This window comes from Aphelocoma coerulescens, chromosome 1A, assembly GCF_041296385.1.
Source record: "Aphelocoma coerulescens isolate FSJ_1873_10779 chromosome 1A, UR_Acoe_1.0, whole genome shotgun sequence".
NCBI classification, from domain to species: Eukaryota; Metazoa; Chordata; class Aves; order Passeriformes; family Corvidae; genus Aphelocoma; species Aphelocoma coerulescens.
In genome coordinates, this window is record NC_091014.1 from 79601703 (window position 1) to 79613980 (window position 12278).

Consider the following 12278-nt stretch of genomic DNA (forward strand, 5'->3'; position numbering starts at 1 on the left):
AAGCTCCACTTCTGATCTGAATCTGTTATTTAAGAGCTCTTGATGACGCCAGGATATTTACAATGTCTGCCAGTTTGGAAGCTGTTCAAATAACAGATGTTACTTTCTCTTCTTGCTTGAGTTGATGATGCATTTTAAGAATTCACCAATTACTCTTTCTTAATCTCCAAAACAGCAGTTGCTTTCTCTCAAAAATAATTACAGGCAAGACTGACCTCGGATGAAAAATAAGCAAGAGCATCTAACAAATGATTAATCTTCTCAACTTCTATTAAAAAACAGTGTGAGAAGCGAGTTGTAATGATTGCTTATTTTGCCTTCTTACCCTTGCTGATAATTTACTTTTTCCACTGGGTATTTTTGGCTGGTTGTACTTTGACACAGTTGATAACACTTAAAATTTTTTTATAGAATGGTGAAAATGAAGTTAAGTGCTTTTTTTGTTTAGAATTTGTAACGGTATGTTGTTGACTAGATTTCTTCATGCCATATTAGGGTAAAGGTAGAGGTAAGTACATTTCTCAGACCTCAGGTTTGCAGGAAATTTGTATTTGAATAAAGTATATCTTTTTTTCTATGAAGGATGACAGCATGGATGAAAAACCACTGAAAATGAGAGGGAGGGACTCTTCTGAGAGGAAGCGTAAACGAAAACTGGAGAGAGCAGAGCAGTTCTTTGGAGATATGAAGCAAAAATCTAAAGAGTTGAAAAAACTGGAAAAACCCAAGAAGAAGAAGCTAAAACTCACCATGGATAAGACGAAGGAGCTGAACAAGCTGGCAAAGAAACTGGCTAAGGAAGAGGAGCGGAAGAAGAAGCGAGAGAAGGCAGTTGTTGCAAAGGTAGAACTGGCAAAGGAGAGCACAGAGAAAAAAAGAGAGAAGAAGGTTCTGGATATTCCTTCCAAGTATGACTGGTCAGGAGCAGAAGAGTCAGATGATGAGAATGCTGTGTGTGCTGCTCAGAACTGCCAAAGGCCCTGCAAAGACAAAGTGAGTTTCTTCTTAGCACGGAATTTCCTGACAGAACTAAGTCAGAACCCTTGTGCCAGGTAATATTTAAGTTGAACAGCATGAGAAACCAAAGTGGTGTGGTTAGAAATGAGAGAGGATTGAGTAGTACTTGGGTAGGTACATGGATTTAGCAGATTAAACTGTAGAACTTCCTTATTCTCTTAGGTACTTCAAAACAGAAGATGGAAAATTAGAGTCTGGGAAAAGGTACTCTGTTTTGGTCAGGAAGTTTAACTTCTTCAAGCTGTGTAATTTTTTGTTGACTATGTGCAACGTGCACGTATGCATTGGCTGATCCAAAGGATTAATTCTTTGACTCAGAAATGTTCCTGGCTTTACTGTGTTTCTGAGCAGGAGTGGGATGTGTGATGTTCCTAAATGAAGTAGATTTTCTGTGTTTCTTGCATACAGTCTGTGAACAGTGATGGTGCAGGCTGAGTGATCTACAAACTTCAGTGGTTCATTTTGCTTGTTGGAGATAAATAATCAGTGATTTTAGACCTGATTGGATTATTACAAAAGAAACTTGATCTGCCTCTGTGGTACTGCCAGTCCTGATTGTCAGCTTTTAACACAGACTGATGATCAAAAATCTTTTCAAAATGTTTTTTCTGTACATTTCTGTACTTTTGTACTTTCAACAGGTGAATGCCATACATACATACTTGTCAAAAGATGGCAGATACAGGAATGTAATGACTGAAGCTGCAGCTGTTGATGTCCATTACTAATCACTTTGGACAACTTGCTCAGGAGCAATTGGCTACGAACTAACATAAAATCTGTATGATGATAATGTTTCTTCATTTTATACAGGTTGCCACTACTGTTGCTTTTCTGGTACATTTTCACATTCCCCTGTAAGTTGAAAGCAGAACTACAGCAGTAAAAATTTTTATAGCTGTACCAGTGGATTGCATTGGGATGGAGAATGTGTTTCTTACCTTGCAAATCTGACTTTCTGCCCATTGACTCCAGTTGACATATACTTTTATGCAAAGAACTGCAGAAATCACATAATTCATCTTTTTTCCTTCCTACATTCTAATTAATTTATTATCTTTTACAAACTATGCTACAGCAAGTTCAGCTCCGTTTGTATTGTAGCTTAAATGTTCTGACACTTAGGACTTAAGAGTTGCAAAAGCCACTGTTTGAAAATGCAGTCTAAGAGGGTATTTTTGGAGACTCTCACCTATGCTGAAGTAACCATCCCTGAACATTTTAAATGTGTTTTAGCACACCTCCTTTCATCTGCGGAGAGCTGAGTCATCTTCCTCAGGAGCAGTCATGTGTTTGTATCCTTGCAGGATGCCAGAGGGGCAAGGTTTGTTAGAAGAGTTAGTTTGTTTTAAACTGAAGTAGCTTGTTAAAGCAAGCTCTATAGGGGCAATCATTTGTGCCCCAAAGCTGTTATGTTCTTGGTAGCTCAGGTAGGTTTAACAGAAGGTATTTTCTTCATAGAAGCCGTGCCTGTCTGTCCTTCCTTGTAACATGCTACGTGTTGCTGCTGTGCTCTCTTGCAGGTGGACTGGGTGCAGTGTGACGGGGGCTGCGATGAGTGGTTCCATCAGGTGTGTGTTGGGGTCTCCCCAGAGATGGCTGAGAACGAGGATTACATCTGTATAAACTGTGCCAAGAAACCCCTGCAGGGCCCCAGCAGCCCTGCTCACGCCCCACCTCCTCCCTTCTTGCTGAGCTACAAACTACCAGTGGAAGATCTCAAGGAGACGAGTTAGCAACTGCTCGATGCCCAGAACTTGTTGGGAAATGGACCACTGGAACCCTTCAGAAAGAGAGGGTTTGAAGCTGATGTAGCCCCTGAGCTTCACTTCCAAGGATGTACAGACGTGCAGTGGAGTTGGTCCGTTCCTGACAGCTGGCTTCCTTCGGACAACGGGAATGTCGAGGCACCGTGGTACCGGCTCATCTATGCAGACACCGCCTGATGAGGAGCTCCAGCCAGTGTGTTCTGACTTGAGTGTTTCCATCTTTGAGTGTGGCTGTTGCTCTCAAGGACTGAGCAAACTCGAGGCTGTTAGATTAGACACTTCAGGGTGTTAGAAGTACGTGTTGGCAGTGGAGCTGGCCTGGAACTGGTGGGCATGGGCTGGAGCTCTTAGACCTACCAGGTTACCCTGAGGAGGTGACTTTGGAAGTTACCTTTTGCCTCTCCATGCCAACCCAGTGTGTAGAGCAATGTCTTGGGAGAGTGAAATTGCCTCCATATCCAGGCAGCTAACACTACACTATAAGGGTGGGAGCAAGTGGATGAATTTCTTTTCATTTCTCTTTTGTAGCTAAAGGGCAGAGGAGCTCATAATCTCAGAAATCAGCAAAGGTTCTGTTTACCAAAAAAGAAACCCAACTCTACTCCACTAGGCAAAATTTTTTCCTCAGTGGGAAACAACCGATCTTCCTGTCCTGAGGAGGGCCAGAAAGCATTGATAATGTTCAGCTAGACCAGACCTTGGGAAGAGCAGAGTGCTTCCCTTTCCACAGGGATGCTCTCTCCTCCTCTAGACTTTGCTTAGAGGTCTGCACTCCTGCACATTAAAGTTGTGTGGCGCAGGATGGAGCTGGCAAGGAGGTACAGCACCCAGGGCACAGCTTCTGAGATCTGTACCCAGGGATGGGAGGGAAAGAAGACAGCCCACTTACCTCAGAGGTTACAGTGACATGTGCTTCTGTGAAAAGTTTCACTCACAACTCTTTCCAGTATCACCAGGCTACGGGCATGGCCTCCTGTGATACCAGCAAGCAGTCTGCAGATGCTGTTCACAGTGCAAACCCCCTCCCTGCTGGCTTTGCTGGATGTGTACCAGTGTACAATCAGCAACAGTTCTTGTTTGAAGTTGCCCCTGGCTTTGCCAGAGGACCAGAGGGCTTGGGGTCATCCTGGGTGACAGTTGTTTTAGTAAATCCATTTTTAAAGAAGGACTTGTTTTTACTTTTTTCTAAATGTCTCAGACTACTGACTTGTTCTATAAATAGATTATTTTTCTTTGATTTTTTTATACTTACCACTGTTAACCAGCAGCACAGACAGAGGTTCACAAAGCAAAAACCTGCCCGTGGGCTTGGGTTTTTTTACTCCATTCCTTCCTTGTAGTACAAGGAATTAGCAGTTACCTTCCCCATTCTAGCTTGACCAGCTGCCTGTGTTTAAATAGGTAAATACATTTCATGTGCTACCTTTGTGTTTGGGTTTGTTCCTATTAGTGGGGCATCTGGGCCTTAATGACTCCAGTGGATGCTGGCCTTGTGTATGTGAATGTCTGAAGTCAGCCCCTGGGCTGTCTTGTCCCCCTCTCCACTCGCTCCCTATTGTGTTTCCATTCCTCTGCAGTTCTAGGAGTGTTGTAAGTAGTGTCCAGTCTTACTAGGAGCTGGACTGGGATTTAAAGAAATATTGACAAAAACAAAAGTGTGCTGTCTTGACTGTTCTGTGTCCCTTCTCCTGTTCTCTAATATTTGGAAGTTTATTTATCTGGCAGAATTATCCATCCAAAAAAAAAAAAAAAAGGAACTCAGCTCAGGTAGACAGAACTTCATTGTTTTCTTCTATGTGTGCCTGCTACCTGGGAAGAGGAAAATGTGCAAAAGAAAAAGAAATAAGATGGAGGGCAGAAGATCCAGGGGTCTTGGGAGCTTTGAGTGCAAATTGGACACAGACTTCTAATTCCTGCTCCCTAAAGACTTAATGAGGTGTTAAAAGCAAAAGCAAGCTGTGGGTAAGCATGTGGCTGAACGGGCACCCTAGCAAACTTAAGAGTATTATTTGTTTACTTATTTATGAAGGAGTCTATGCTTTAGATAGACATACCCTCTTTTTGCCTCCAATTACATTTTTTTTCTTCTCAATGTATGCTTAGTTTTGGTAAACTGATTTAAACAGTTGTTACTTTCCTTCAAGCTTTAACTGATGGTACTACATAAATGTTTCCCTATATGGAGTGGATAAACTATCTGTCACAGATGTTTAATCGTTCCAGAAGTAGACTAGTACAAGATTTCTTAAAGAATCCCAGTGTTCTGTATTCTTTCCCGACTCCTAGCATTTGTGACACAACAGGGAAAATATGGTTAGCATCTCCTGTGGGCCACTGAGCATATCCTCGTAACCATTCCTGCCTTCTCTGTCATGATGAAGTCGTTGTTGTATGTAATCACCATCAACTGGAAAAGAGACCTTTTGAGTAAAGCTGCATTGCATGTTCCTGTTTCTCTGCGTAGAAGGTGTGGTGGAGCGTGTTGACAGTAGCACTAGTTACAGCAAGATGGAAAGAAACAAACAGCTCTACAGTGCAACCGTGGTCATTCTGCCTGTAACAAGCACAGGAAAGAGCAAACAGCAGAAAGAAATGTGCAAATCATATGCAAAAGTCACGTTTTTAGTAGCTGTTTTTCATGTAGCCACATGGAGAGCCTCTGTTCCACTGTTGAAAGGAGGTTGCCACACTTCTTTCTGGTCACAGATGTCTTGTCTGCTTTTGGATAAGGTGTTCATAAACTGAAGACCATTATTAGCTTTACATCTTATTGTTTTAAGCTTGTTTTTTAAGAGCGTAATTCCTATCAAAGGATTGCTGATAGTATGAAGTTATGAATAAATGTTAACTTTTGGAAAAACCCGTAGATATGTAGTTAGTGGTTGAAAAACCTGAAGCTACAGCTGTGGTATTGTCTCCAGATCCTAGGGGTTTGAATTTTTGTAAAAGCATATGCAGAGAAGCCAGCCAAAATTAAGCCAAGATAAAAATGTTCTTACAGGTGTGCTACAGCTGTGGGAAAACTCTCTCATGCTTTGGGGACAACATCTCAGTGCACAAGGAGTATTAGCTCGTGTATGTAGAAAGGTACGTGTCTTAATGCTGTAGTCTACGAAGACTGCTTGCCACTGCTGGTGTTATTTCTTCTCATGTATCTGACAAAAAAGGTCAAAGAAACTATCTGAGCTGTTGTGAGGAGCTGAAAATGGCCAGGGCTTGAGTTGTATAGCTTATACAAACTATGTGTTTTCAGGTTTTTCTTGTAAAAAACAGGGCCAGGAATTTGGCAGCTTTGCTTGCAGAGAGATAAATGTCACTCCTGACCTTCAGTACATTGCTTTTAGGATTTATGCTTTTGACAGGTCATCTGCAACTGAATGCTTGTGCAGCCTGGACTATTGCTTCATAAGGTAATACTGTTGATATTATGGGCATTATCTGAAGGGATTGGAATACAGTCACACAGCATAAGGTAACAGGCAGTTGTCTCTTGTATCAGCCGCACTGTGAAACTTGCACTGATATTTTTCAGTTTTTAGACTCATAGAGTAATTAGGTTGGGGGTACTTCTGGAGGTCATCCAGGTCAACCTCCTGACCACAGCAATGCCAACTTTGAAAGCAGGTGAAATTTTTCAGGGCTGTGTCCAGTAAAATGTTGAGTATTTCCAGGGATGAGCATTCGACAACCTCTCTGATTTCCCCTTTGGTTTTGTAGCATCTTCAGTGCAAAATTCACTTGCAGTAATGTGCTTGCTGCCACTTGTAGAGTCTGGCTCTGTATTTTCTCTAATCATCCATTAGGTAGTTGGAGCCTGCAGGTGCTGCAGCTGTGATTTCCAAGCTGAACAAGCCCAGCTCAGCTTCCCTTGAGCCATGGTGTGAACTGCAGCCTTCTGATGGTCTTGGTGGTCCTTGTTGCAGGTTGGTCAATGTACTGAGGAGCCCAGCACTGAATGTTACCCTATATACAGCTTGAAAGTGTTGAATACAGGGGGGAAAATAACTTTCTTTACCTGCTGCTCATACTTTTACTGTGCAGCCTCCTACGGGGCTGGCCTGTACAGCTGCAAGTACTGCTGACTCCTTTTCATTCTGGCCACTGTGAGCCCCAGGCCTTCTGATTTATAATTTCTCCGATCCAGGACTCGTGGGCATAAACTTTCCATCAGCACATCACTTTAGCCAGGAAAGATCCAACTGAATGGGAGTTCCCTTTTCCCATGTTTTGGGCTCTGCTGCTCCTGTCCTCTGCCAGCATTGTTTGCTGTCATCTGAGTGTGCCTATGCCACTACCCAGGTGGATAAGAAAAAACATCTGAGGTACTGCACTTGCAGCTGGCTGTGTCTCCAAGATTTCAAATTGGTGACTGCTGAAGCCTGAGCATAGAAGTCCACCCCATTTTTCACTGCCATTGTAGGTTGTCCATCCACTCCCTAAGTGTGCTTTTGCTGTAAGTCAGGGTAAACAGCCACTGCTCTCCCCTTGTCCATAGAGTTCATCACAGAAGGCAACCAGACTGGGCTAAGATTATAGAGGTGACTGTTAGCAGTCACTTTATCCCTCATGGGCGTGCATGTTGCTTTGAGGAGAATTGGTTCCATCATTTTTCTCCTCTTCACTGAATGAGCATGATGTACACGGGGTTCATCACAGTCTATCAAGAAAATGATCTTCCATACAGCTGTTTTCCTATGGGTGGAAAAAGTTTCTTAGATAATCATTCCTGAAATAACTGCTAAAATTGCTCTAAGAAGTTGGGTGCTGTAGTGTGCTTAAAAGCAAGATTTGAGGCTTACTCCAGTTAGATGCAAATGAAAAGCAAGGAACTCCTTCACATCCTCTGCAGCTGTGGTCACTAAGAATGTGTTTGGTCAGCCTGCCTGAACCAAACAGGAACTCTGCTTGGAGCACCGAGGCAGCAGGGAGGTGCAATAAAATCCAGCCCTTATCGGAATTCCAGCCACGCTGGCTTTGGGAGGGTGATAAATGTGTGGGACAGCTGGAAACTGCACAGCAAGACATGGAGAGCATTGAGCTTCGTGTAATGGGATGGCTTGGCTCAAGTGAGTGTTAAGTTGTAGGTAGAGGAAATGAAAGTAGCTCTGTTTTTCTGTTGAAAACCAGAAATGCTTGTAAGAAGCTGTGCTCTGAGTGCCTTTGAAACAAAAGCTCTGCTGCAGTGAATAGTTTTAATCTGAGGTGGGGCATTGTGTCTTAACTGGAGGCTTTTCAGAGGTCAGTTTTTGGTTGTCTGTATATCCCCTGCCACGGCCCCCCAAAAAAGTCATTTAAAGCCAAGTGCCAGGGGGAGCTGCTGTGGGTGCTTACATCTGAGGGGAGCAGCCACCTCTGCACACAGGTCCTGGGATGATGGTTGGTGTCTCTGGCCAGCCTGGCACCTGCTGTTAATGAGTGGCTGATTTGCCAGCAGAAGGAAGGGCCGCATCCTTTCCCAGGCTGGTGCGGCCCGTGCGCGGCTCAACCCCGAGCAATGGGCGCGGCTGTCGCTCCCCGCAGAAGGGAGGTGTTTGCTGCTGCTGTTCTGTGACACAAACCCATGCTACAAACTTGAGAAACAGCTCAGGTTTTAGTGGGCTGTGGATGAGTAGCACATTGTTTACTCCTGTCAGCTAATGATATAACTTTTCATACAGCTGGAAATTGAGTTAATCTAGACATTGTCAGTGCATTGATAGCATTACATCCCATTGTTTCCTTTCCCGAGTCTCTTAGGCAGGAGAGAGGCAGGAGGCAGATGCTTTAGCTTTGCCTAGAACCATTCCTGGGAGAGAATCGCTGCTGAGAACCCCGGTGGAGAAGTGGAACCATTGGCAGCAACCCTGGCTGCTGCTGCTGGCACAGCCCCAGGTGAGTGTGTGGTGCTGCTGCTCCACCTGCTGCTCCCAGGGGAGGTGCCGCTGGTGTAGCCCATGACCCAGGTTTGTATCCTACTGGTGAGGGTTTCTCACTGCCTGGGCCTTACCATCTACCGTGGCATTGCCTTCCTCTGGCTTCTGGTACAAATAATCTTGGAATGGTCAGACTGGGATTTAGGGGTGTTAGAGAGTACACAAAGCTGACAAATGGAAGAGTACACAGCCATGGAAAAGCTGTTCATAACTTAAAGGATGGTTTTTTTCTTGCTGAGTAATGTGATTCCAGGAAGCTGATGGGTCAGATTCCCACTGTTCTGTTTGGAGCAGAAAATGGGCATGACCTTTGTGTAACTCCTGTTTACAGACTGTGCAGAGAGTGCTGCTGGACAAGCAACACCTGAGATTTCTGCAAAAAGGAGCTTGCTTTCGCCTTGTCCTAAGCAGCAGCTGTTCCATGTCCCTGTTTCTCTCAGCTCTGGTGATCTCAAAGAAACACGGTTGTTTCTTGTGCTTTTTGCTTTTGTCCCCCAGGGCCTTTCATTACACCTTGGGCAGTCCCTGCTCTCAGGGAAGTGAGGCCAAAGGGAATTGGGACAAACTTCCTTTGCAGACTTTTGTTTTGCTCCTCCCAAACTTCTTTTCCTTCCTAGCAGGGGAAGTCTTGCCTCCCACCCTCTTAGGGCTGCCTGGCTAGTCCCACAAAAGCTGTGGGACTGCAAGCTGCCCATTGGCATCATTAGGGCTAGATGTGGGCAGCAGTAAAACAGCTGTTTTCTGGTTTGCTCATGCGTAAATCCACAGGTTCTGTAGTAGTAGGGTGTATGCAGTTCAAAGCTTGTGGTAAGAACCTTTCAAGGTAAATTAGAATAGCAAAGACCAGTCTCCTTTTTCCTCTAGATCCCAGTTATGGTGAACACCAAAATTAAAAGTTCCATTGGCTCCACATTTTTAATTAATTTCCCCAGCCTGAATATATCACCTTGGTTTGATTGTTTTTGTTTGGGTTTTTTTGTTTGGTTTTTTGTTGTTGCTGTTGTTGTTGTTTTTCCCTTCCCTGATCACCCTTAAAGCTTCGTATTTGGGCTGTGACAGACTTCATGAAACCACATTCCTAGCACTTGTCAGATGCTTGGCAAGCAGTGCCTGACCCTCTGCCTTAGCTTGCAGGGATCAGGAATGAAATGTCCTTGTCAAAAAGAGCTGTGATGCTGTGAGCCTGTCTGGCTGCAAGGGAATACTTAATTAATGTTCATGATGGGAATACCTTGAGTTTGGATGTATTTCTCTATGTGACCTCTTGATGTGGTCAGCCCCGTGAGCATCACTGTTTGAATTCATGGTGGCAAAAGGGTGACGTGGCTTGGAATTTGATAGTCAGGAATGGCAAGGAGTGAAGCTCATGAGCAACAGCAGCTGCCCTTTCGTTCCCTCAAAAGGGCTTTCAAGCCACCTTCTCCCTTTAGTGTGTGTGCAGTGAGCCAACCCAGCCAGACCAAGCCTGTGTGTCTTTGCTAAGCCCTCAGTGCCTCGTGCCTGGGCACCCATCCCTGCTCCACTGCCGCTCCTCCTCTTGGCTGGAAGGGGTAGCTTGCTTCAGGCATCAGCTGCATCTAATCTGAAGCTTAACTTTAGCTTAACTTTTTCATCTCTGGCACTTATCAATAGAAAAATAAGATTGCCTTAAGTTATCAAAACTGACAAATTACTTTTTCTTTTTTCTTTGTTTTTTTTTTCTTTTTTTGAGGAAAATTGAATAAGCCTGAAAGAAAGAGACTTGGTGCCAGATGTTGCAACTGACTACCAGAACAGGAATGACTTGTAGACAGGGGATCAGCCATGGTGTGAAGGCTTGTGATTCTTGCTTCAGGCAGAATTCCACCCACCTGGGAAGATGAGTGAAGGCTCGAGGCCTTGCTCATGTTATGTCTCAGAGCCCCACCACGCACGGGGCCAGTTCAGTGGATGAGTGCTGGGGAGTGCAGCTCCTCTTCTCTGTCTGCAGGGACCTCAGCAGGGCAGCCAAGGGCAGGTTAGAGAGGCAGCCTGGCAGCACAGGTCCCTCTGCTTCCTCCTGCACTGCCTTGAGCTGCTGGAGACCAGAGGAGCAAAGCAAGAGACAGACTGCTGCTGCTGAGCAGTGGCCGGGAGCTGATGGCTCTCACTCACTCCTTGTGCTCAGATGAGGGCTGCCTGTGATGTTTTTGAGAGAAAACATCTCCTGACAGTGCAAGGATTTTTTAAAATCTGCTGTAATTCTGATTTTTGGAAGCTGGAAAAACTGAACTCATGTTTTATTTCTTTTTGACCATTTTTTTAAATGCCCACGTTTTTATTTTGTCAACTTTTGCATAGAAAACTTCTTTCTTGAGAAACTTCTAAAAACCTTCTGTCACTCTGCCAGCCAATGACTATCTGATTATTGGATTTTCTCCCAGAATGGAAACTTTGTGTTCTGAGTAGTTACCAACCCAGTAGTCATGAATTAAGAATTATCTTTTTTTTTTCTTTACTTTTTAGAGTGTTTAAAGAAGTATGAACAGATGCTCTGAGATCACTGCCCAAATCTTGCTCGTTTAAAACCAGATTATGGGTTTTCTGTGGAGGAATCAGTTAAGTGAGTACAGCGCTGTCCAACCTCTGAGGAAAGTTTTTCCTTTTTCCTGCCAGAACATCCCCCTTGCAGGCAGACAGGGTGCAGGGATATGCAAATCCCTGCCCTATCAATGGCTTTGCTGTCATTCTTCCTGCAGACAGTCTCTTCCAGACTTAAGTCTTCACCTCAGAGGAGTAGGATGTACAGAGCATAAGGAAAGACCATCAGTGGTCCCAATGAACAGCTCCCTCTCTGTCCCTCAATTTACCCTGTACCTGATCAATCTGTTCCTCCTATGCTTCTCACTGTGGGGCCACTTAAGCACTACTGCTGTCATCACTAGCCTGGAATTATGATTTCCTTTGGTATATGGTCCTCCCATTGTTTCCTTGGCTGCAACAACAAACTGGTGAGTTTTAATTTGTTGATGCAACTACCAACTCTCACATCAGGAGGCCCACGACTAGATTTTGGAAGAGCAGTGACTTCTGCCGTATCCCTAAGATGTGTTCAGGCTCTATTCCTGCAGTTACTCTGCAAGGGTTTGTTCAGGTTGTTGTAGAGTGGAAATAGGAAAGAGGCCTGAGGAACTGGTGGTACCTGATGGAGTTAAGGGGAAAGGAGAAGGAGCTGCTAAAAACATTGAAGTCTCCAGGCTCAGGAGTCTCTGCTTGCTACTCAGCTCCTGCTTATATTATATTGCATTTTATTATTTTATAAACGTTTATGTAGGTATCTATACATATGTGCTTATAACAGCATAACCTTGCAGTGCTTGCACTTGGCCCATAAAGAAATGAGGGTGCTTTTGTATGCTGAGCAGAAAAACCCCTTTTCCTTGCTCATGTGTGCAAAGGGCCAGAGTGCTTAATGGGACAGGGTATAAGGAGCAGTGAAAGCAGAGGTAAGATACAGATCTGCCCATTGCACTCCCGCTGCAGCTGTGACTGTGCACGCAGTGCTGCGTGTTCCTGCTTTAGTCTAGGCTTTGGTGCTCCAGACAGCCAAGGGCACACCCAA

General features: G+C 44.4%; 2 protein-coding genes across 7 annotated transcripts in view; both read left to right on the forward strand.

Moving 5' to 3' along the window:
- KDM5A (lysine demethylase 5A) overlaps positions 1-5646 on the forward strand; it is a 48284-nt gene extending 42638 nt beyond the window's left edge. For all 6 annotated transcript variants that reach the window (XM_069003703.1, XM_069003702.1, XM_069003706.1 and 3 more), the window contains 2 exons: positions 583-993; positions 2541-5646. In XM_069003703.1, coding sequence (XP_068859804.1) covers positions 583-993; positions 2541-2753 — 624 coding nt within the window. In that variant the 3' untranslated portion in view covers positions 2754-5646. The remainder of the gene's footprint in view (positions 1-582; positions 994-2540) is intronic.
- A 2922-nt stretch (positions 5647-8568) lies between these two features.
- The window catches only part of SLC6A13 (solute carrier family 6 member 13), a 39495-nt gene continuing 35785 nt past the window's right edge, over positions 8569-12278 (forward strand). Inside the window, 1 exon segment of the mRNA XM_069003708.1 lies at positions 8569-8657. The gene's annotated coding sequence lies outside the window, so the exon portion shown is untranslated.